At 45.1% G+C, this 24689-nt stretch overlaps 1 protein-coding gene across 1 annotated transcript in view; it reads left to right on the top strand.

Moving 5' to 3' along the window:
- HAUS7 (HAUS augmin like complex subunit 7) overlaps window positions 1–21394 on the top strand; it is a 34620-nt gene extending 13226 nt beyond the window's left edge. The window contains exons 4-10 of the mRNA XM_032211684.1: window positions 7770–7831; window positions 8513–8628; window positions 9906–10064; window positions 11541–11637; window positions 14610–14837; window positions 19718–19829; window positions 21320–21394. Of these exons, the coding sequence (XP_032067575.1) occupies window positions 7770–7831; window positions 8513–8628; window positions 9906–10064; window positions 11541–11637; window positions 14610–14837; window positions 19718–19829; window positions 21320–21393 (848 nt within the window). The 3' untranslated portion in view covers window position 21394. The remainder of the gene's footprint in view (window positions 1–7769; window positions 7832–8512; window positions 8629–9905; window positions 10065–11540; window positions 11638–14609; window positions 14838–19717; window positions 19830–21319) is intronic.
- Window positions 21395–24689: the final 3295 nt, after the last annotated feature.

The raw sequence follows: 24689 nt of genomic DNA, 5'->3' as shown, positions 1-24689 counted from the left end.
ACTGCTCAAGAGAAAATCCTATATCATCGATGGCGAACCTTTTTTGGCTTGCGTGGCATAAGTGGGGGGAGCACGGTGGGGGGTCGTGCGCGGGCGTGCCGCACCCATAATGCAATACGCAACCCACCCCAGTGCAGATGCGCGCATAACAGGCGCCCTCCCCCATTTTTTTGCATGCTTTTTTCACCTTCCCCAGGGTCCAGAGGCTTTATAGGGGCCTGGGAATGGCGAAAACAGCCCCCCCCCCCAGGGAGGGGCCCTCCTCATGTTTTATATAGTTTTATTATACTATTGTAAACCACCCAGAGTCACTTAGGTAAGATGGATGGAATAGAAATTTAATAAGTAAATAAATATAGGTTTGCATCAAGCTCTTATAAGTGATTGGATTGAATTGAATTTATTGCATTTATATGCTGCCCTTTTCCCCGAAGGGGACTCAGGGCGGCTCACAATCCAAGTCAGGGAAGGGGGTACAGATAAGGGATAAAAAAGACGAACAGAACAATACACGATTTAAAAGCACACAACAACCATACCATTCGAGGGGGGGGGGGCAAAAGCTCATTAGCCCCAGGCCTGTCGGAACAGCCAGGTTTTAAGGGCTTTGCGGAAGGCCTGGAGGGTGGTGAGGGTTCGAATCTCCACGGGGAGCTCGTTCCAGAGGGTCGGAGCAGCCACAGAGAAGGCCCTCCTCCGGGTAGTCGCCAGTCGGCATTGGCCGGCGGATGGAATTCGGAGGAGGCCTAATCTGTGGGATCTGATCGGTCTATTGGAGGCAATTGGCAGCAGGCGGTCTCTCAAGTACCCAGGTCCAATACCATGAAGGGCTTTATAAGTGACGACTAGCGCCTTGAAGCGTATCTGAAGACCAATAGGCAGCCAGTGCAGCTCGCGGAGGATAGGTGTTACGAGGGTGAACCGAGGTGCACCCACAATCGCTCGCGCGGCTGCATTCTGGACAAGCTGAAGTGTCCGAATGCTCTTCAAGGGCTGCCCCATGTAGAGCATGTTGCAGTAGTGATGAGGAGTCACTGCTTGTAAATAAGTTAGAAGGTTAGAAGAAAGTAATAAATGTTTAAGAAAGAGATGCTTATTAAAAACAAAAAGAGGCTGCTTTTTACCCTTTAAAATCATCAAGTTAATCTATGGGGATACTGGCAACTTTACTGTTAAAAGAAAACAGAAAAAGCAACTTTTGCAGCTAACATTTGTGGCGTTTCTCTGGCATACAGATGCACTGCAAAGCAATTGCTCGGTTTCCAGGAAATGAGTCCACATCTTAGTTGGCATTCCATCAGTCCATGTTTCAGTCCATCAAGCTTCCAATATTCCAAGCAAAATCTGAACTTTTGGACCAAAGTTCTGATTGTTCTGAAGTCCCGTCCTCAAAGGGGGTCAAGAACTAATCCAACGGACATAAAACACATTTGTATGAGTTGCTTTTTAAATCTTAACAGTGTAGGGTTTTTGCCAAGGAACATGGTTTAGGTTTTCAGTGCATAGCATGTGACTTGGATCAATCTGTAATCTTCGTAATTTGAGAAGCTGCATAAAAATGGATCAACTCGTAATTTATTATGTGGTCATATTTTCCTTTGTCTAATGCTTGCAAGCTAGAAATCATATTTTAATCCATGCCTGTCTTTGGCAATTGAAAACAGCCCTTTCTTTCCCCCGGCAGATGTGATGTGCAGGGATTGGTTGATAGATTGCTCTTGTTTTTATGAAAGTCTTTTAAAAAAAACAACTTGCCTCTCTTGGTTCCTCAAAGTTTTCCATAATTGAAAAATGCAGCCGCGCAAGCGATATCGGGTGTACCTCGGTTCCACCGGTTCCACCACAAAACCGTGTTCGACTAAAGCGCGCTCGACGAAACCGCGTAGCTGACGTCATCACAGGGCGACAACAGCGCGGAGACAGAAGCACGCTGTAAACGCTAACCTAAAATTAACCCCTAAACCTAACCCCCCTAAACCTAACCCTAAACCTAATCCTAACCCTTAACCTAATCCTAAACCTAACCCTTAACCTAAACCTAAACCTAACCCTTAACCTAACCCTAAACCTAACCCTTACCTTAACTTGAATCGGCTTGCTTTCAAAGCGCTATTTAAAGCGCCCTTCTTTCTCCGCGCTCGCTGTTGTCGCCCTGTTGATGACGTCAGCGACGCGGTTTAATCGAGCACGCTTTAGTCAAGCGCGGTTTTGTCGTGCCACGGGTTACACCTATCCTCCGCGAGCTGCACTGGCTCCCCATTAGTCTCCAGACGCGCGACAAAGTGCTGGTGATTACCTTTAAAGCCGTACATGGCACTGGACCTGGATATCTTGAGAGACGGTCTCCTGCTACACACGTCCCAACGTCCGATAAGAACCCACAGGCTAGGCCTCCTCTGGGTGCCGTCGACCGGACAATGCCGACTGGCAACCACTCGGGGGAGAGCCTTCTCTGTAGCTGCTCCGGTTCTGTGGAACGAACTACCAGCAGAGATCCGGACCCTTCCCACCCTCGCGGCCTTCCAAAAAGCCACCAAAACCTGGCTGTTCCGACAGGCCTGGGTTGCCGATTTTTGAATCAGGTTCAACCCCCAATTAAACCGAATTGTATGTTGTGTTTTTTAAAATTGTTGGTATTGTTTGTATTCTCCCCCTGTGTGTATTTTATTTTCATTTCGTATTTGTAAGCCGCCCGGAGTCCCCCGAGATGGGCGGCACAGAAACCCATGAAATTGCGAACAAGTTGAGTTCAGTGTATCTTCACTAGACTTGGCTACCAAAAGGCCTCATTGTCCCTCCTGATCTTTGCACAGTGTTTTTGCATTTTACTGAGCAAGCTGCCTTGTTGTGGCCCGCCAGCGGCCAGCAGAGCTGGCAGCAGATTCGGACAGTGAGGAGGTTGGGGAGGAACATGGGCCAGTCCTGGAGTCTGGGGAAGGCTCTCATGGGGGCTCTGTGTTGGCGGCAGAGAGGGGGCCAGAGCCGTATGTCAGTTATCAGCTGTCTTCATAGTCAGACATCAGTGAGGCAGATGAACAGCTGGAGCCTGTTCCCAGTGTGTGCATGCGCAGAGTTGCCAGACGAAGGGAACAGCTAAAGAACAAGGGTCGACTTGGGAGTAAGGCCACAGGTGGACGATGAATGGCCCCTCCCAAAGAAAATAAAAGAGGAGCTAAAGGGGAGTGGAGTTTGCAGGAGACCATTAGTTCACTTAATTAGTTCATGACTCTCGGAGGCTCCTGGCCAAGTTCTGCAGATCTCGGCCTGTCAGCTCTCCAAGCCAGAGGCTGTAAATCCTCCCTTGAAAGACTTTGCTGGATGTGAATGAGTAGAATTCACAGTAAATTAACAAAAGCCGGGACAAGGAGTTTGCACCACGCTCTTGGGAAGCCTCGATCAGAACACTACCTAATGGAGCGAGCCCCATTCCAGAAAGATAATGAAGATGTGAGCAAATATGCCGCAGTCTACAGTCACGAGGGACACAAAGCTTGGAATCTGCATCTGAGGCTGTTTCCTACACAACTCAAGAATGGGACTCCTGGCTCACTATTCTTTAATATTATTGGCTCTCTTTTGGCCCATCAAGTCATGCCCTTTTGAATAAGAGGAGCACATCCTGGGGGTCCCTGTGCCACCTGGAATTCTCAGACAACCTTTAAAAGTTTGTGGCCAAATTGTAATATTTCATATGTTTAATATAAAAGAAAAGGGAGGTGAAGAGAGCAGTCCTATTAATAGCACTTAATGCAATACTAAGATGCTGAGCTTGTCAGTCAGAACGTTCGGCGGTTTGAATCCCTAGCACCGCACAATGGAGTGAGCTCCCGTTACTTGTCCCAGCTTCTGCCAACCTAGCATTTCGAAAGCATGTATAAATGCAAGTATTAAAATAGGAACCAACTTTGGTGGGAAGGTGGTAACCGTTCCATGTGCCTTTGGCATTTAGTCATGCCGGCCACACGACCATGGAGACGTCTTTGGACAGCGCTGGCTCTTTGGCTTTGAAACAGATGAGCACCGCCCCCTAGAGTCGGGAACGACTAGCACATGTGTGCAAGGAGAACCTTCACCTAATGCAATACTCTTTTGCTCTGAAGCCATCGGCTTTTGTGTCTATACGTATAATTCTTGGCCCAAAACTGATAACACACGTTTAGTCTGAAACATAATTGTCTTTTTTCCAGTGGACTCCATATCGCAGTCAGTGCTTTTGTTCCCAGTTATTTGTTGCTATCCCGTCCCTTGAATAAGAGACACTGAAAAATGAACTGGGGTGGCAGTGGTGGGTTTCAAAAATTGTTCGAACCTACTCTGTGGGTGTGGCCTCATTTGTGGGAGTGGCTTGCCACCCATGTGACCGGATGGGAGTGGCTTGCCGCCCATGTGACCGGATATGAAGATGCCGACGACACTTGTCAGAACCACCTTAAATTACCTCACGCACAGCACTGGCATGCATAAGAATAGGATGTCAACTTGTTTTTTAAAAGGCATCTTTGGTTTGCGTTAAAACAACTTCAACACACGCAATGTTCTGATTGCACCGCAAACGCAGTAGTCATCCTTCCCTTTCACAGAGGCACTGAGTTTTATAAATATGAGCCTGATAGTGTAGAATAATCATATCCAAGGACCAGTGGTGGGTTTCAAAAATAGTTCGAACCTACTCTGTGGGCGTGGCTTCCTTTGTGGGAGTGGCTTGCCGCCCATGTGACTGGATGGGAGTGGCTTGCCCATGTGGCCGGATATGAAGATGCCGACGACACTTGTCAGAACCACCTTAAATTACCTCACACACAGCACTGGCATGCATAAGAATAGGATGTAAACTTGTTTTTTAAAAGGCATCTTTGGTTTGCGTTAAAACAACGTCAACATACGCAATGTTCTGATTGCACCACAAACGCAGGAGTCATCCTTACCTTTCACAGAGGCACTGAGTTTTATAAATATGAGCATGATAGTGTAGAATAATCATATCCAAGGTGGGCAAAACAAATGTCCTGTGACTGAATCAAGCCTCTGTCCAATACCTCTGCTGTGGTTTTTGGCGTACATGGAATTGTACAAGAAGTACCAGATGGGGATTTTTTTTTTTTGTAGAATCACCTTTGAGTGGGCACTGAAAGAATCGGGCATCTTGGTCTGGTATCAAACTCCTCTGTCTCTATAAAAAATGAATAGCTGGACCAAAGACAAAATTACTTGTGGAAGCCAAGTCATGCACTACTAATCTGCTGTTTAAAAAAAATAAAATAAAATGTTGCTTTCAGGGAAGAGTTTCCTTCCACTCTGGGCCAACGTTTTAATTTTTTTGCTATGGAGTTGTTGTAGAAAAAAACAGGACACGCAAGCCAGCTCTTCAGGGAAGAAATAGTTTATTTGCGCAGGTTCATAGCAAAGAATAAATGGCCTGAACCATGAATGACAGGCAGGAAATCCCTTATATAGTTTATCACTTTCAGCTAAAGCCATCTGCTAGTTTTGGATACACCCCTCAAGATTTGCCCCTGAGTTACAGCAATATTATGTCTACAGGAAATCATAATACATAGTCAGCTAACGGAGCAGAGTAGCTCGTATTTTGAGGAACTTAAATGTGTCTTCCAGACAGATTTACAGTCAAGCCAGCAAATACATTAAAATGCCGAGGTGGCGAGCCGAGGTGGCGCAGTGGGTAGAGTGCAGTACTGCAGGCCATTTCAGCTGACTGCTAGTTCGGCGGTTCAAATCTCACCGGCTCAGGGTTGACTCAGCCTTCCAGACTTCCGAGGTGGGTAAAATGAGGACCCGGATTGTTGTTGGGGGCAATATGCTGACTCTGTAAACCTCTTAGAGAGGGCTGAAAGCCCTATGAAGCGGTATATAAGTCTAACTGCTATTGCTAATGGAGACAGTTAAAGCTTAATATCATGAAACCCTAGTTTGGTTCAGGCTTGGGGCCTACCTTGGTTCAGCCTGCCATCTCAGAGTGGTCATTAGGAATTAGGGGAAAGTAAACAAAATAGAATATAGAACTTTTGTTTTGTGGGTTTGGTTCAGCTTCCATAGCCTTCCCCAGGCCTGGCCTCGTGCCGGACGTCTGCCATCTTCAAATGGTTCAAATCTCACCGGCTCAGGGTTGACTCAGCCTTCCATCCTTCCGAGGTGGGTAAAATGAGGACCCAGATTGTTGGGGGCAATATGCTGACTCTCTGTAAACCGCTTAGAGAGGCCTGAAAGGCCTATGAAGCGGTATATAAGTCTACTGCTATTGCTATTGCTATCTCCTGCCACCAAATGGAGCCAGACATGCTGACGTCATTCTACAGATATAGATGTGTAAAAACCTATCAAAGTACTGTAGGTTTTTTTAAAAAGCTTTGTTAAGACTTAAAACCTTGGAATGTAAGTGTATGTTGCATTAAAATCTCAAGCTCTCCCCCTATACTCTCTTTGTCACCAAAGCAGAATGGATAAGTGTTCTGACCCCCCTCCTTCTCTGTCCAGGAACGAAAGCCAAAAGCCACGTAACTAAAAAGGTTTCTTTTAATCAGTCCAAGCTCTTGTTGGCTGCAAGCCCAAATAAACAAAGATAATAGCTCTGGCAGAAGTGCTACAACTCACAAAATTCACTGCAACCAGGATTCTATATATCCAGCCACTTATCCAAGTTAGCTTCTCTCGATATATGAACGAGGAACAATCACGAGAACTTTGACTTCTGCAAACAGGGCGTGTCACCAGCAGTCTCTTATCAGCAGGAGGGGATCCTGATCAGCATCAGCTGTTTGTAATCACCTCCTGTAGTTACTCCGTTGTCCTTTACGCTGTTCAGCCCTTCTCCTGCGTGCATCCTGCTACAACTCCCAAATGCTTTCATGAACATTCCCTTTGATCCAATTCTCTGCCGCCACCTGGTGGCCAACCAGTCTCTCCTCGCCCTGCTCCGAGTCGACACCCTGTCCAGGATCCTCCACCTCCTCCAAGGCCGACTCATAAGACCCCTCGCTGTCGGAGTCTGGTGGCAGCTCCAATGGCTCCTGCCGGGCCACAACAGGTAAGTCTGGGCTGGAAAGTCATCAAATGCATGACAAATTAAAAAGAAAAAAACCACCCAAAGCAGAGCCATAGAAAGTTGAAATGCCAAATGTTTCATAGGTATCCCTTTGTGAGGTGGCAGGCTGAACCAAAGTAGGCCTCAAGCCTGAACCAAACTAGGGTTTCATGATATTAAGCTTTAACTGTTCGAATATAGAAATTGCAAAGGTTTGCTTTTAGGAAGTATGCACATGAAAACTGCTGAAGCAAAAGTCTCTATTTTAATGTATCTGCTGGCTTGACTGTAAATCTGTCTGGAAGACACATTTTAATTCCTCAAATGTATGCTATAGTTTATAACTTCCTGTAGACATAATATTGCTGTAACTCAAGGGCAAATCTTGAGGGGTGTTTCCAAAACTAACAGATGGCTTTAGCTGAAAGTGATAAACCATATAAGGAAGTTCCTGAATTTCATTCAATGTTCAGGCCAATTATTCTTTGCTGTGAACCTGCGCAAATAAACTATTCCTTCCCCGAAGAGCTGGCTTGCGTGTCCTGTTTTTTCTACAACATTTGGACGTCTGCTTCCATTTGCAAGCAGGGAAAAACCGGGAACATTTAACCCAAAGGACTTCATGAGCTGAATTGCTCATGAGACCTGGAAACTTGTTTGTTCCGCAGCAAATTATAACTGTGGGGAAACCCTAGCACCCATGCAGCTAAACTTCCTCCTCTCCTGACAGGAATGGCGAAGCTGGGGTACGACCTGATGCTTTGTCGAGCTGACGATTTGGACCTCATCAAGGTAAGCACCAGGAAAACATCTGCAGAAGCAGCCTCCTGTATCTTCCATGGCTGCTTTATGCCCTTCATTCATCATTCAACAAAGATGTCAGCTCCTTGTTGCCTACTGGGCCTGGATATTCTTCTACTCTTCGCTTTCCTGCAGCTTGCAATAGATATGACAAGCTGCTTCCTCTCCCCACCCCCCCTCCATAGTAACATTTAACTAATTAAAAGTGTAGGTTATGTGATAAGGAAAAGAGTGAAATGAAGCCTGTGTCATTTCTCTTGGTGGAATTTTCTTTCTAGGCCTCAGATATTTTTCTTTCCTTTCAACATCGGGTCTGTTCAAGAGCCAAGGTGGCGCAGTGGTTAAATGCAGCACTGCAGGCTACTTCAGCTGACTGCAGTTCGGCTGTTCAAATCTCACCGGCTCAAGGTTGACTCAGCCTTCCATCCTTCCGAGGTGGGTGAAATGAGGACCCAGATTGTTGGGGGCAATATGCTGACTCTGTAAACCGCTTAGAGAGGGCTGAAAGCCCTATGAAGCGGTATATAAGTCTAACTGCTATTGCTATTGTTCAAACACTGTAACCTGAAGATTGACAGCTGAGCATATCTGAGCGGGAGGCCTGTTTACATCAGCAGGCGGGAAGGGAAGGTGCTAAGAGTTTGCATGCTTTTTTTGTGTGTGTCCCCACAGGGAAAGGCCTCTGTTCAGAAGCAGCTCCATTTCCTGCAGCAGCTGGTGGCTGTCATTCCAGTTCAAGCTAACCTTACGCTCTCGGACTCTAAATCAGACTCCAGTAGTTATTCCAGGTGAGGGAGAGGTGCCCTTCCCCACAGTTAGAATTTCCTAGGTTTTGCAGCTGTCGGGCACTAAAATAATTAGATTTAGTTAATGTGGTGTTGAATATCGCTGCTGTTGCCCAGTAAGGCTGGATTGTTACTGTTGGCAGAAGGCGTGGAATTCTGCCATTTACAATGGCATGCTGATTCAGATTTCGGGATGAAATTGGCATGCCATCCTAGATCATTTGTCCTGGAAAACGTCCAAATTTGCGTGACCCGTCAAAACCGCGCTCGACAAAACCGCGCTCAACGAAAGCGCGTACCTGACGTCATCAGCAGCACGACGAAAAAAATTAAAAAATAAATAAAATTAAAATAAAATTAAAGCAAGCCGATTCACATAAAGGTAAGGGTTAGGGTTAGGGTTAGGTTTAGGGTTACGTTAAGCGTTAGGGTTAGGTTTAGCGTTAGGTTAAGGGTTACCGTTAGGTTTAGCGTTAGGTTAAGGGTTAGGTTTAGGGTTAGGTTTAGCGTTAGGTTTGGGGGGGTTAGGGTAAGGTTTTCGCTTTAATTTTAAATTTACCGCTCACAACGCGATGTTTTCGTCGCGCTGTGATGACGTCACGTACGCGCTTTTGTCGAGCGCGCAATTGTCTACCGCGGTTTTGTGGTGGAACCCAAATTTGTGGGTACGTTCTTTTTTTCAGCGTGGGTTTTAGAGTAGATATTTGGGATGGATTGCAAAGGGGAAGTACAGAGGAACTAAGACTATAATGATGGAATCTTAAAACCCATCATTTTATATTACTTCCACCCAGCCATAGCTAAAATATATGAAACTCTGCCCCTTTTTCTGCAATGCAGAGCACTTGTTCAAGGTGGCTGATCTTAAACTTAAGAGCCGAGGTGGCGCAGTGGTTAAATGCAGCACTGCAGGCTACTTCAGCTGACTGCAGTTCGGCTGTTCAAATCTCACCGGCTCAAGGTTGACTCAGCCTTCCGGCCTTCCGAGGTGGGTAAAATGAGAACCCAGATTGTTGTTGGGGGCAATATGCTGACTCTGTAAACCGCTTAGAAAGGGCTGAAAGCCCTATGAAGCGTATATAAGTCTAACTGCTATTGCTAAACAAGTGCTCTGGGGCCATGTTTTATTCCTATCGAACTTACTTGTCTTTTAATGGGGACAGATCATGTCCTCTTTGATTTTTAGACTCCTCCTTCTCTTCATACCAATCCCAATTTTGCTTCCTAGGTTAGACTGCCCTGCAGTCTGCATTTTATAATTCCCCGGCATTCTCTTGCAGCACAGGAGAATATTGCGAAGAAATAGCTAGGAAGAACGAAGAATACGTAAAGCAGGTTTTCACTAGCCCTGATCTACAGAGAGTGCTGAATCCAGAGTCCCCTCCCTGGAGCTCAGAGATAAAGCAACTGCTTTTGGGCGAAGAACGAAAACAGAAAAGGTAAGGTTCCTGTGCCTGGTGTTAAGTTATGGAAAGTAAGAGAGTCAAGAAGTCCTTCGCCTCAGCTTATTGAACAACAATGCGGGTGGCGCGCTAAAAGCGTCGAATAGAGGAAAGGACTCGTGTAAAAATGAGATCTGCTTTTCCATTGATGTCCGGTGTCCGTATCTGTTATGGTGAGACCATGAACTCCTTCTGCCCACTTTCTTGTCTGTGTATATAAAAGGACCCTGCTGTCTCTGAAGCTGAAATACCCCAAGTGAATTAGAGGAAGAGTGGGAAGCAGAGGAGAGAAGAAAGTTAGGAAGAGAGGGATAGGAGAGAGGGTGAAGTGGGAAGATGAGGTGTATAAGGAGGAGTGGTAAGCGGGGAGAGGAGAAGGAGAAAGGAAGGGGAAGTAGAGTAGAAAATGATGGAGGGAAGACAGGATGTAGGAGTAGGAAGCAGAGGAGAGAAGAAAGATAGGAAGAGAGGGATAGGAGAGAGGGTGAGGGGGGAAGATGAGATTTATAAGGAGGAGTGGAACGAGGAGAGAGGAGAAGGAGAAAGGAAGGGGAAGTAGAGTAGAAAATGATGGAGGGAAGACAGGATGTAGGAGTGGGAAGCAGAGGAGAGACGAAAGATAGGAAGAGAGGGATAGGAGAGAGGGTGAGGGGGGAAGATGAGATTTATAAGGAGGAGTGGAACGAGGAGAGAGGAGAAGGAGAAAGGAAGGGGAAGTAGAGTAGAAAATGATGGAGGGAAGACAGGATGTAGGAGTGGGAAGCAGAGGAGAGACGAAAGATAGGAAGAGAGGGATAGGAGAGAGGGTGAGGGGGGAAGATGAGATTTATAAGGAGGAGTGGAACGAGGAGAGAGGAGAAGGAGAAAGGAAGGGGAAGTAGAGTAGAAAATGATGGAGGGAAGACAGGATGTAGGAGTGGGAAGCAGAGGAGAGAAGAAAGATAGGAAGAGAGGGATAGGAGAGAGGGTGAAGTGGGAAGATGAGGTGTATAAGGAGGAGTGGTAAGGGGGGAGAGGAGAAGGAGAAAGGAAGCGGAAGTAGAGTAGACAATGATGGAGGGAAGACAGGATGTAGAAGAGTGGGAAGCAGAGGAGAGAAGAAAGATAGGAAGAGAGGGATAGGAGAGAGGGTGAAGGGGGAAGGTGAGGTGTATAAGGAGGAGTGGTAAGGGGAGAGAGGAGAAGGAGAAAGGAAGGGGAAGTAGAGTAGAAAATGATGGAGGGAAGACAGGATGTAGAAAGCGGGAGGAGAGAGGGGGAAGAAAGTGTCGGATAAGGTATAAATATGGTGTATGGAGAGCAGAAGAGCCAATAACTGGGGTTTTTTTCTTTTTTTTTTCTTTGGTAGTTGATGGTAAGATGAATTGATGTAATTACTTAATAATACAACATGATATTGACTATGTAATAGTATACATGTGGATTATATGCTATGAAAATGGAAAATAAAAAAATTTTCTATGAAAAAAATAGGGCCCTTCTGCCAATGACTTCTCACGAGCAAACTCTCTTGGAGGCATCAGAGGAGCTGGAGAAGACAGCAGCAGACTTGGAAAACCTAAAAGCACAGGTAGGCAATTTACAAACCTGCTTTACCAAACGGGGGGGGGGGGTGCATTTGTTTTACAGTGAGACGGCTGAGTTAGAAGTATCTTTCTGAATCGCCTCCAGTTTATTTGCCCCATTACTGCAGTTACAAACAGTCTGTGATATTTCATTTTATCAGTTATATAGTGAGCCGAGGTGGCGCAGTGGTTAAATGCAGCACTGCAGGCTACTTCAGCTGACTGCTAGTTCTGCAGCTCGGCGGTTCAAATCTCACCGGGTCAGGGTTGACTCAGCCTTCCATCCTTCCGAGGTGGGTAAAATGAGGACCCGGATTGTTGTTGGGGGCAATATGCTGACTCTGTAAACCGCTTAGAGAGGGCTGAAAGCCCTATGAAGCGGTATATAAGTCTAACTGCTATTGCTATAGGCTCCTCATGGAATATTTACAGAAAGGAATATCTGATTTTATGAGACTGGTGATCTGTCTCGGTTCTATAACACAGTAATTACTTAAATTGTGTTAGGTAGATGTCTATTAGTAAGTTTCCATATCAAAAAGTGTCAAGAAAATAATGTTGAAGAGTTGCTAGCCCTAAGTATCATATTTTTTGCACTATGGCGCACCCCCCCCCTTCACACACACACAAACAAAAAGTGGGTGGAAATATCTGTGTGTCTTAAAGAGCGAATATTGCCAGGAAGGGAGGGGGTTGGTGTGTCACTACTGTTGCCATTCCCCACCACTGGGGAACGCTGGAGCCTTTACTGCCAAGCAGCTGATTGGCAATTGGATCGGCCTCCCTGAATATCACCGATCAGCTGTTCTAGGCGGGGATTGCCGACACCAAACAGCAGGACAAACGGCAACGTTGGCGATAGGCGGTGGCAGTGATGCTTGTCGCCTAGAACAGCTGATCCAGGAGGCCGATCCATCTGCAAATCAGCTGCAGCAGCGGCTCACCTCATTTAACCGGTGGTGGGCACAACGAAAGTGAGCCCTGACGAGCCACATGCCGCGATAACATGCTGAAGCTGACCAGGCTGTTTCCTGCTTGCTGCAAGGATGCCATCCAGATGAATACGGAAGGATGGATGCTGGGAGGCAGAGACAGGTTTTTTTCCCTAGATTTCCTCTCAACCTAGGTGTGTCTTATAGTCAGGAGCGGGTTATGGAGCGAAAAATATGGTAGCCTTCCAGGGGTGGGTTTCAAAAATTGTTCGAACCTACTCTGTGGGTGTGGCCTCCATTGTGGGAGTGGCTTGCCACCCATGTGACCGGATGGGAGTGGCTTGCCGCCCATGTGACCGGATATGAAGATGCCGACGACACTTGTCAGAACCACCTTAAATTACCTCACACAGCACTGGCATGCATAAGAATAGGATGTCAACTTGTTTTTTAAAAGGCATCTTTGGTTTGCGTTAAAACAACTTCAACACACGCAATGTTCTGATTGCACCACAAACGCAGTAGTCATCCTTACCTTTCACAGAGGCACTGAGTTTTATAAATAGGAGCATGATAGTGTAGAAGAATCCTATCCAAGGACCAGTGGTGGGTTTCAAAAACTTTTGGAACCTCTTCTGTAGGTGTGGCCTGCTTTCTGGGTCCACTGGTGGAACCTCTTCTAACCGGTTCGGTAGATTTGACGAACCGGTTCTACCGAATAGGTGCGAACTGGTAGGAACCCAACTCTGTAGCCTTCCCCACGGAAAGACTAGCTTGGACTAGCAACTGCATTGCCTTTAATTCTTCTTCCTTTCTCTCTTCTGTTTTGCTTACTTTATTGACTTATCTAGTCCTATTATTAAAAGCAATACCTCCACTTTTCCTTTTATTTATTTTAATTTTTTTTGCTATACAGCTATTGCAGCCATTTTTCATCTTCTTGCTGTAATTGGTACCACGTGCCTGTATTTTAATTGTAACAGAGATATCTTGGCTAATAAAGTTGCAGTAAAGAGCTATTTCATTCCATTTCTCATAGGGAGTCAGGGAGCTGATGCTTGGGATTTCTAGGCAAGCAGAACAGGAAGCTAGAAAAATAGTTTGACATAGCAATAGCACTTATATACTGCTTCACAAGTGCCTTTACACCACTGCTCCTAAATGATCATTCGGAAGTTCAGCCAGTGCTTGAATCTCATTGTATGTGACCGGAGATGCTGGGTCAATTAGCAATAGCAATAGCAGTTAGACTTATATACCGCTTCATAGGGCTTTCAGCCCTTTCTAAGCGGTTTACAGAGTCAGCATATCGCCCCCAACAGTCTGGGTCCTCATTTCACCCACCTCGGAAGGATGGAAGGCTGAGTCAACCTTGAGCCGGTGAGATTAGAACCGCTGAACTGCAGATAACAGTCAGCTGAAGTGGCCTGCAGTACTGCACCCTAACCACTGCGCCACCTCGGCTCATTGACAGACAGATCTCCCAGACTTCTATGGACTTAATTTCTAGATAAGAAAATCTTTTTGATATTTAGCTGCCTACACAGTAGTGACTCAAAATGTAGTCTGGAGAGTAGAGGGAGAATTGCCAAATTGCAGCCAGCCGGCAGTCAGCAGAAGCAGCCGGCAGTACTGCATTCTAACCACTGCGCCACCGCGGCTCTATAGTGTAAGTGTGGAGGAGTTGGCGGTCTAGAAACCAGGAGATTATGAGTTCTAGTCACCTTTTAAGCCTAAAAGCCAACTGCGTGGCTTTGGCCAGTCACTTTATTCTCAAACCATCACACTTCATAGGAAAATAGGAGGAGAAAGGACTATTAGCTATGCTTGCCACCTTGAGTTATTTATAAAAATAATAAAGGCAGGATACAAATGAAATTCAATAAAAATGGTCCTTGGCTTTAATTACCTGTCCATTACCCACTGCTGCATAAATGGTTGGTTTTCACGGGATGTATCCTCCCCTCAAACAGTTGATTCCCTCTCTTCTTCAATTCAGGTGTTTTTCACTGTGTTTTTTCGGGGGTGGGTGGGGGGAAAAACAGTGTTCTTTCCTCCAGGGGAATCCCGCTGGTGTCGATCCATCTGACAACACCGCCACGGCTCTTCAGTCCCTCAAGCTGATCGTTTCTGACTACAGCCAGCTGCTCACAGCCTTTGAACAAGTCTATGAGAACGAGCTGCAGAAGCATTGTGAGCGCCCTGCTCTTCAACTGAGCCCTTGCGACCACCTCTTCCAAACCGTGCACCACAATCTGCTGCTGTGTTTGCAGGTGAGCTTGGGGCCTGCGAATTGGGTGGACAGAGAATTCGAGAGCCTCTATGGGAATGGTGGCCATGCAGAAAAGGGTTCTTTATAAAGTTTTTCAGTCATGGCTTCTGGCTTTGTGTTTGGAGAAGCGTGGCAATAAAAATAGGAAATGCTAGTTAGTTTCCTAGCAACCCTCCAAAGATGTCTTGATACTCCTCTTTTTCTCTCCTGAGTCAGAAAACATGCATCTGACTCTACCCATTTGGAGTCTGCAGATATGGCTCCACCCCAGATCCCAGGAAATCTGCAGGTCAGGGGGGTGGGGGAGAGGGAAGGCCAGATAAATGCACAAGATAGCCCTTGTGTCAATGGAAGATAATCATTTTGGAGCTGATTCATTTCAGCAGAAGGAGCTCTTCTGGGGCTATGGTGGACCTCTATGTGGAGGTTTGGTGACGGGGGGGAGGGGGGAGCAGTAGTTCAGGCTTATTTCCTCAGGGAAATAAAAAACCTATCTTCACAGGTCATCAGATGGGTTCACCGACAAAAGGGCAAACAACAAAATCGCGCCCAACTAAACCGCGTGTTCTAAAGCGCTCCGACGAATGAGCGCTGAATCGCGGCGACAACAGCGCGGCGACAGAAGCGTGCTCTAAACCTAACCCTAAACCTAACCCTAAATGTAACGCTAAACCTAACCCTAAACCTAACCCTTACCTTAAGTTAAATCGGCGTTCTGTCGACGCGCTGTTGTAAAGCGCCCTTCTGTCGGCGTGCTGTTGTCGGCGCGCTGTTATCGGCGCGTTGATGACATCGCGGTTTTAGCAACACAGTTTAGTCGGGCACGGTTTTGTCATTCGCCCTTTTGTCAGGTCACGATCAGATGGCAGCAAAAAGCCACCACTCTAGTCCTGAGACATCCAAACGTCTCAAAAGTAAACAAAGCTGCTTCCCATTTCAAAGGTTTCTCCTCTGTTAAATCTTAGTTACCCCAGTTACATTCCTTATCAGTAGAATTACCATCTACTGGAATACTTTACATGACCCTTCAGGAGAAGATGAGAGCCGAGGTGGCGCAGTGGTTAAATGCAGCACTGCAGGCTACTTCAGCTGACAGCTGTTCGGCAGTTCGGCTGTTCAAATCTCACCGTGTCAAGGTTGACTCAGCCTTCCATCCTTCCGAGGTGGGTAAAATGAGGACCCGGATTGTTGTTGGGGGCGATATGCTGACTCTGTAAACCGCTTAGAGAGGGCTGAAAGCCCTATGAAGCAGTATATAAGTCTAGCTGCTATTGCTATTGCTAAGATACATTATAGAAAGGCAAGCATAATGTTTTCCTCCTTCCTGACGTTAGGTAAATGAACCCACATTTTAAGTCTTAATATGTTTGAATGCACAAATGTCTCCCTTTCTCTTAGTTCTACCCACATGTCCATTTGCATGGAGTAGTTCCCTTTCCTAAATCTTCCTACCAGCTCCACTCATAGATTTGTGTGTGTGTGTGTGTTAATTTCAAAAATTGTTTTTGTCTTTCATACATAGCTAGGTTGTGATTAATGCCAAGTTCGGGATGCTACAATATTCAATTTAGAGCAAATTGTAAATTTGATACCAGGTTGCATGTAATCTGACTGAAAATTCAGCTAATTGCACACCATTGCAATTGGGGCTATAGAGATAGTTAAATCTTTATGTGTACAAAATGGAGGAAAAAAAGATTCCATCAGAGGAAAACAATGCAAGCTCAAAAAGCCTTAGTTATTACCTTAGAACAAATGTGATATAATTGAACCATGTGATATAGAAATAGCAATAGCAATGCTAAAATAAAATGAGATGTTGGAATTTCTGAATCTGTAGTATACAATATTATAAAACACCGTGACCCGACAGATGCGCGTATGACAAAAGCGCGGCGCTAAAACCACGATGTCATCAACGCGCCGACAACAGCGCGCCGACAAAAGCACGCCGGCAGAAGCGCGATTTAAGTTAGGGTTAGGGTTACAGCACGCTTCTGTCGGCGCGCTGTTGTCTTCAGCGCTCATTCGTCGGCGCGGTTTTGTCACTGCGGTTTAGTCGGGCGCGGTTTTGTCGTTCGCGCATTTGTGGGTGAACCATAAAACAAACAGGGAAAATAAAGTACCATCATCTTTTTGTGATTTGCAATCATCATCAAGGAATAGAAGTGCTGCAATAGAAACAACATCTTTTAACTGTGTACACTGATGATTGCAGTCAGTATGAATACTGGTATTTCACTGAAATTTGTGCTTGAAGTGGGGAAAAAAAATAAAACTTTGGTATTGAATTTTACCAGTTACATAGGTTTATTGTCATAGAAATGGCTAGTTTATACTATTATGCAGAAGTGAAACGTTGAGATTTGATGCTATTATCTTATTCTACTGCACCAAAGGGAGTTGGAGGTCAATGCCTTTTCTTTTTCCCCTTTTTGCCTCCTCTGCTTTCCCCACCATTCTCTTTTGTATTTTTATATTTGATTTTATGAACTAATAAAAAAAGAAATCAATTGCTTATTCACTGAGCACATTTCACAAGGACAGGGCAGTTCATCAATCTTCCTTTAGTCTAGATCATGGGTGTCAAACTCGATCGCGTCATGTGACATGACCTTTGCGGGGGGGGCATTAATTATGGGGGGTCGGCACGCAAGTGAGTGCGACAGCGCGCAGACATGTTCTTTTGGCACCCGAGGTGAAAAAGGTTTGCCATTCCTGGTCTAGATATTGGTTACTTGTGTTCACTGATCAAAGAAATTTATCCTGCTAGTTTCAGTATCAATCGTGCCATTATTAGATATCAAACTGATCAATTTAATTCAGTTTTTAACTTCTGTCATTTCCCTTTTCCTCAAAGGTGACACGACAATAAGGATATTATAATTTCTGAAAGGGCTGAAATGGGTACCAGACAATTAGTGATTCCCTACCTTATAGCAATAGCAATAGCAGTTAGACTTATATACCGCTTCATAGGGCTTTCAGCCCTCTCTAAGCGGTTTACAGAGTCAGCATATTGCCCCCAACAACAATCCAGGTCCTCATTTCACCCACCTCGGAAGGATGGAAGGCTGAGTCAACCCTGAGCCGGTGAGATTTGAACAGCCGAACTGCAGAACTGCAGTCAGCTGAAGTAGCCTGCAGTGCTGCATTTAACCACTGCGCCACCTCGGCTCTTTCAATGTTCAGTGTTGATCAGTGTTCACTGATCGAAGAAATTTATCCTGCTAGTTTCATTATCAATCGTGCCATTATTAGATATCAGACTTAATTCAGTTTTTAACTTTTGTCATTTCCCTTTTCCTCGAAGGTGACACGACAATAAGGATATTATAATTTCTGGAAGGGCTGAAATGGGTACCAGACAATTAGTGATTCCCTACCTTATAGCAATAGCAGCTAGACTTATATACCGCTTCATAGGGCTTTCAGCCCTCTCTAAGCGGTTTACAGGGTCAGCATATCGCCCCCACAGTCTGGGTCCTCATTTCACCCACCTTGGAAGGATGGAAGGCTGAGTCAACCTTGAGCCGGTGAGATTAGAACCGCTGAACTGCAGATTATGCAGAGCATTCCATCTGCCTCAGCATATAATAGTCATGCTGGCCATGAGGCGTCTTCAGATAACTCTGTCTCCCTCTACTAAGAAACGGAGATGAGCATTGCTGTAGGGTCGGACACGAAAGGACAGAGGAAACCTTTACGTTATGAACTAGTAGAGGCTCAGTTTCATGCGAAATAGCAGGATTCATATTTCGAAATGTTCACATTCAGATGGAATTTGTAATAATGGTAGCTGGCTGCTCCTGTGTGTTTTACCAACTAGAATAGCTTTCTTTAAACATGACATTTTTGATATACCACGTTTCCCCGAAAATAAGACAGGGTCTTATTTTCTTTTGAGCCCAGAAATAACCGCTTGGCCTTATTTTCAGGGAGGGCTTATTATTTTTGAGGTGCAGGGGACGGCAAGCATGGTCACCTCATGGCTGCTGCTGTATTGCAATATTTTCAAGGAGGGCTTATTTTGGGGGGAGGGCTTACTTTAGCGCATGCGCTCAAAAGCCCGATTGGGCTTATTATACGGGGAGGACTTATTTTCAGGGAAACGGGGTATTTGGCTTTTGTGGCAAAAGTGCTTGAGACTTAGAACCCATTTTTAGTAAAAGAAAGAGGGCAAGTGTGCGTTCACACAAATATGAAATGATGTGTACAGTGAACCACAAAAAGTCTGTAAAATGCAAGAGGCAGCAGTCCGGTTGCTAGGCTCAGGAATTTATTTCTTATCTCTGTGGCTGCTCCGGCCCTCTGGAACGATCTCCCCATGGAGATCCGGACCCTCACCACCCTTCCGGCTTTCCGCAAAGCCACTAAGACCTGGCTGTTCCGGCAGGCCTGGGGCTGATGAGTTCCTGGCCCCATTGAAACTGTTGTGATTGTTGCTCTGTTTTTAACTTGCCTGTTTTGTCTTTTGTTTGTATTTCCCTTCCCCCTTGCTTGTTAGCCGCCCTGAGTCTCTCGGGATAGGGCGGCATACAAATGCAATAAACATTCAACATTCAACATTCTTCCTAGGTAAATCTACCCTCTGGCATACTGAGTTGCCATCGAATAGAAATGTCTTATAGTCCGTGAAACCTGTGCTACAATATATTTATTAGCTTTCCGGTCCTTCGTGGTTTTGTTTTTAATTACACAATTCCCCCCCCCCCATTTTTAACTTTTTAAAAAAATATCCTCCAGAATGGGCTTTTCACTCCCCTCTTTCCTGCCCCACCTCTTCACAGCTATTAACATCTGAAGCACAAAGTCTTGAAGAGTGGGGGATGATAAGATGTACTAAAGGAGCATTTGTTTTATGAATATTCTCGTTTGCAGGAGCTCCAAGGCCTGGCGCAGGTTACAGAAACCTCCGAATGCATTACGGCGACAGTGCAACAGAGACATGAACAGAAAATGTTCTGGAAGGAAAGCGCTCTAGCCACGTTACGTAAGTCTTTTCGTGACCCGTCAAAACCGCGGTCCACTAAAGCGCGCCCGATGAAAGCGCGTACGTGACGTCATCAGCAGCGCGACCACGGAGAAAAAAGGGCGCTTTAAAAAGCGCTTTTAAAGCAAGCCGATTCACATAAAGGTAAGGGTTAGGGTTAGGGTTAGGTTAAGGGTTAGGATTAGGTTTAGGGTTACGTTAAGCATTAGGATTAGGTTAAGGGTTAGCGTTAGGTTTAGCGTTAGGTTAAGGGTTAGGCTTAGGGTTAGGTTTAGGGTTAGGTTTGGGGGGGTTAGGTTTAGATTTACGCTTTAATTTTAAGTTTACCGATCACAGCGTGCTGTTTTCATCGCGCTGTGATGACGTCACGTACGCGCTTTCGTCGAGCGTGCTTTAGTCTACCGCGGTTTTGTGGTGGAACCAATCTTTTCGGCCTGGTCTTTTGGGCCTGGTCTATTACTGTAACGCGCTCTACATGGGGCTGCCCCTGAAGAGTCTTCGAAGACTGCAGTTGGTCCAGAATGCAGCCGTGCGAGTGATATTGGGTGTACCTAGATACACCCATGTTACACCCATCCTCCGCGAGCTGCACTGGCTCCCCATTGGTCTCCGGACGCGCTTCAAGGTGCTAGTTGTTACTTTTAAAGCCCTACATGGTTTAGGACCTGGCTACCTGAGAGACCGCCTCCTGCCACATACCTCCCAAGGACCAACAAGATTGCACAGGTTGGGCCTCCTCCGGGTGCCGTTGACTGGACAATGCCGGCTAGCGGCCCCCCAGGGGAGGGTCTTCTCTGTAGCTGCGCCGGCCCTGTGGAACGATCTGCCCGAGGAGATCCGGACCCTTACCACTCTCCCGGCCTTCCGTAAAGCCACCAAGACCTGGCTGTTCCGGCAGGCCTGGGGCTGTTGATCAATATCCAGCCCCACTTAGACAGAATGGATGGTGTGTAATTTTAATAATTGTGTCTTTTATTTTTAAATTTTTAAATGCTTTTTATCTTGCCTGTAAGCCGCCCAGAGTCCCAAGGGAGTGGGCGGCATACAGATTTTATTAAATTGAAATTGAATTCCTACAAACGTCAGCTCCTCTTTCCTACACTGCTTTTTGCGAAACTCCCCTTTCTGGCGTTTAAATGTTGAGTTATGGCAACTGGACCGGAACTTCGTTTATCTTGAGGCGTTTAGTTGCTCATCCCAGCAACTTCATCAGTCAGAGGAAAATTAGTGAGGCAGATGTTCAGAGAGCATCTGATTTTTTCTGATTTATGAGTTGGGGGCTTTCTTAAGTGACCCTACCTTAATCCTGGTGGTGGGGGAGGCCTTTTCTTCAGGGAGTGAAGTTTAGGGATGATGAGCAGCTAGGGGAGAAGGACGTGTAAATGTGTAGAGAGGATTTCGGTTTAGCTTGAGCATGTTGATGAAAGGCCAAAAGGCTCTCGAGTCACCTTCACCTTTCGCTCCAGCAAACTGATCTTTTACTTTTTCAGCCTCAAAGCTTGAAGAATTGCAGCAGAAATACAAAACCATCCATGCCACCCTTAAGGGCTGCCAGAGATCCTAAAGATGAAAGGACTGCAAATTGTAAATTATTTTTGGATGAAGGCAATAATGCTTCTTCCTGGGGATGTACATGAGAACCCGATTTATTATTTTTTTTCCCAAATGTAAATATATTTTCTGAAGTCGTCTGTGAAAATTTAAAAAAATAAAAGTCCTTTAGCATGAATATTCTCGCTCACGCTTCTTGGTTCTTGTTGTTTTTTCCCTCTTAAACTTTTCAACAAGTTTAAATCTCCTTTTAATTCCTAGTTTCCAAATAGCACAAGTTGAATCAGAAAGGCACTTCTCCCTTTTTTCTACATTTCCATCCCTATATCTAGCATCTTGTGGAATAGACTTCTATCTCTCTCTCTTTAAAACTACATGCCAGGTATTTCTGTATGGCTGAAGATTTGCCGAATCCCTTGAAGGACAATTTTTAGAATTCCCAATCTACTCTAAAGAGATCATTACCTCCTAATGTTTTGATTTGTTGAATACTTTGCAGGATGAAAACAGTGCAGTTAATGGATTGAACAGCATTTCAAATATCTCTGGAGAATTTTCTTGCTTCTGAAGTACAATTCTGTTGAAACTCCAGTTGAATTGTAGAATAGGGAGATTACTTGGACAATTGACATAATTGCTCCTAATTGCCTTCTCTTGAGTGGATGAGAGTTCCCTGTGAGTTTTCTGTGATCTAGACTTAGAGCAATGAAGCATTTGGGTAAATGACTCGAAGGATGGTGAATTTCATGGAGCCAATGGGATCAAACACAGAGGCCATTTGAATGGGAGAGGACAATAAATTGTTGCTCTATTCTTCTTCTTTCCTATCAATATATCAGGCTAGTGGCATTGTTTTAGGTCAGAGGTGTTAAACTTGAGATGTCACATTGCCATCACATGGTATATTGTGACTTTTTCCCCTTTACTAAACAAGGGGTGGGCATGGCCACATCCAGCCCCTGGTGACACATGACACATCCAGCCCCTGGTGTGACACCTTTGCTCTAGGTTATTAAAAGGCTAAAGTTAATTGTAGTGTTGAAAGAAATGTCCTTCTGGGTTCAGCTCCAAGTGGGGAAAAAGGCACTGGAGACATGGAGGCTGCTTGGAAAGATGGTTTATTGTTGGACAGGGCCACATGGCTTGAGCCCTGAACAGAAAAGGTGATCACATGCTTCAATGTTGCTGGAGAAGAAGAGAAGGGCTGAAGGAGGGGCTTGCTAGGCTTTTTATACCCTGTTTAGTCCCACCTCTCTGTTTCCTGTTCCTGTGTAAGAAATGTATTCTGATTGGTTGTCAGACTCCCATGGGGCCATGCAGGGGGCTACTCTCTAGGCTGTTTTGAATACAGGTATGAGTTCTCAGATGCCATGTGGAGAGTTGAGTAATATCCCTTCCCCCTACAGCTGCAGTGGAGAAGTCTTTATTATGTAAAGTGGGCTAGTCTGGCCTTCTCAATGACCTATTGACAAAGTGGATGGGCAGGAAGCTAGAGGCAACTATTCTGTCTTTTAAAGCATGTTTCTTTCTTTTCACATCCAGAGAAACATTCTGCCTTTTCAACATTTCCTAGGATATTTCATTTTTCTGGGAGAGGGCTGGATGATAACTTCCCACAATAGTAGAAAGCTTCTAAAATTCTAATTTTTATGAATGTTTTAGCTTGCTCAACCGAAGAATAGAGCATATTTGGAATTGGTTTTTCTAAGCAATTTGCTTTGAGTTGTTTCCGTCTTGGTTTGTTGGAATTGTAAACATGGTTTATAAATCTTGGTTTAAATGCAGCTGGAAGAGGGCCGACAAATTGGTGGTGTGGTTTAGAAACACTTTATGCAAGAGGAAAATGATCTTAAGATTTTTGAGATACGCTAGTCTTTAGGAAGCCTTCAGTGGTCTGATACTGTTTATATTTTCATTTTATAGAATGTCCATAAAGAGATGCAGTGAAAACGTATTATGGCTTCCATACTGCCCTCCCTAAATGTAGGTTGCTGCTTTTTATCTTATCTCATAGCAACTGTCAGCCTCTAGGATTTTTTTCCCATTAAAGGAATCATTACTTTTGAATACATTTTCTGCAATTAATAGGCTACAGGGAGTGTGCAGATGCTGTACAATCTCCTGCTTCAAAGTATTCTTCCTGCTAAGGAAAATGGCCATGTAATACCTTACATAAAAATACTACCAATATACCCTTTCTCTTGTTTGCCATGAATGGTCATCATCTTACTGATATATTCTGACTCATGCAGACATGACTTTACCTTTAAGATTTTAAATGCTCCACATACTACAGAGGGTTCACTGACAAAAGGGCGAACGACAAAAGCGCGCCCAACTAAACCGCAATGACAAAACCGTGAGTTCTAAAGCGCGGCGACGAATGAGCGCTGAAGCGCGGCGACAGAAGCGCGCTGTAAACCTAACCCTAAACCTAACCCTTACCTTAACTTCAATCGCTACAGAGTACTCTGCGGGACCGCCTCCTGCCATATACCTCCCAACGACCCATAAGATCTCACAGGCTGGGCCTCCTTCGGGTACCGTCGACCGGGCAATGCCGGTTGGCGACTACTCGGGGGAGGTCTTTCTCTCTAGCTGCTCCGGCCCTGTGGAATGATCTACCCGCAGAGATCCGGACCCTTCCCACTCTCTCGGCCTTCCGGAAAGCCATTAAAACCTGGCTGTTCCGGCAGGCCTCGGGCTGTTGACCCCAAAATACGGTCCAGCCCCATTTAGAACGGAGTGCATGGTGTGTTTTTTAAATCTATCTTTTCTTTCCTTCTATTTTTTTTTTTCTTGATTTATTCTGTACTGTAAGCTGCCCGGAGTCCTACGGGATTGGGCGGCATATAAATGTTATTAAACTTATAAACTTACTCCTCAAGACAGGATTGTTAATTGAATAATACGAGTACAGATTTGGACAATGAGTTACTGGATCTTGGGGGATGGGGTGAGGCTGGGATTTGTTAGGTTGTTATAATTCATCTTTAAATTTTCCAGAATTAATTCAATATTATAATGGGGGGGGGGAACGGTGTTCGCCTAGCTGGCAGGGTAATTTTTTCTAGCTAGAGAACATTTAGAAGCAATATTTTTTGTTGGTTGGGTGTATACAGGACGGTTGATATTTGTACTGCTGTAACTTTGCAGTTTAACAAAGTAGAAAACTCTTCAGAAAAATCTTATGAATGGCAGCGCAACATATGTATTAAATTATATGCCTCCTTCCATTCAGTAACTTCAAAGTAAGGCAGATAGGTCTTGCAAACTCCCTTTTTTTTATTAGCAATATTATGATATTCT

This window comes from Thamnophis elegans, chromosome 2 (genome assembly GCF_009769535.1).
Source record: "Thamnophis elegans isolate rThaEle1 chromosome 2, rThaEle1.pri, whole genome shotgun sequence".
NCBI lineage: Eukaryota > Metazoa > Chordata > Lepidosauria > Squamata > Colubridae > Thamnophis > Thamnophis elegans.
Note: the sequence above shows the minus strand (reverse complement) of the source record. Positions and strands in the feature narration are given on the sequence as shown.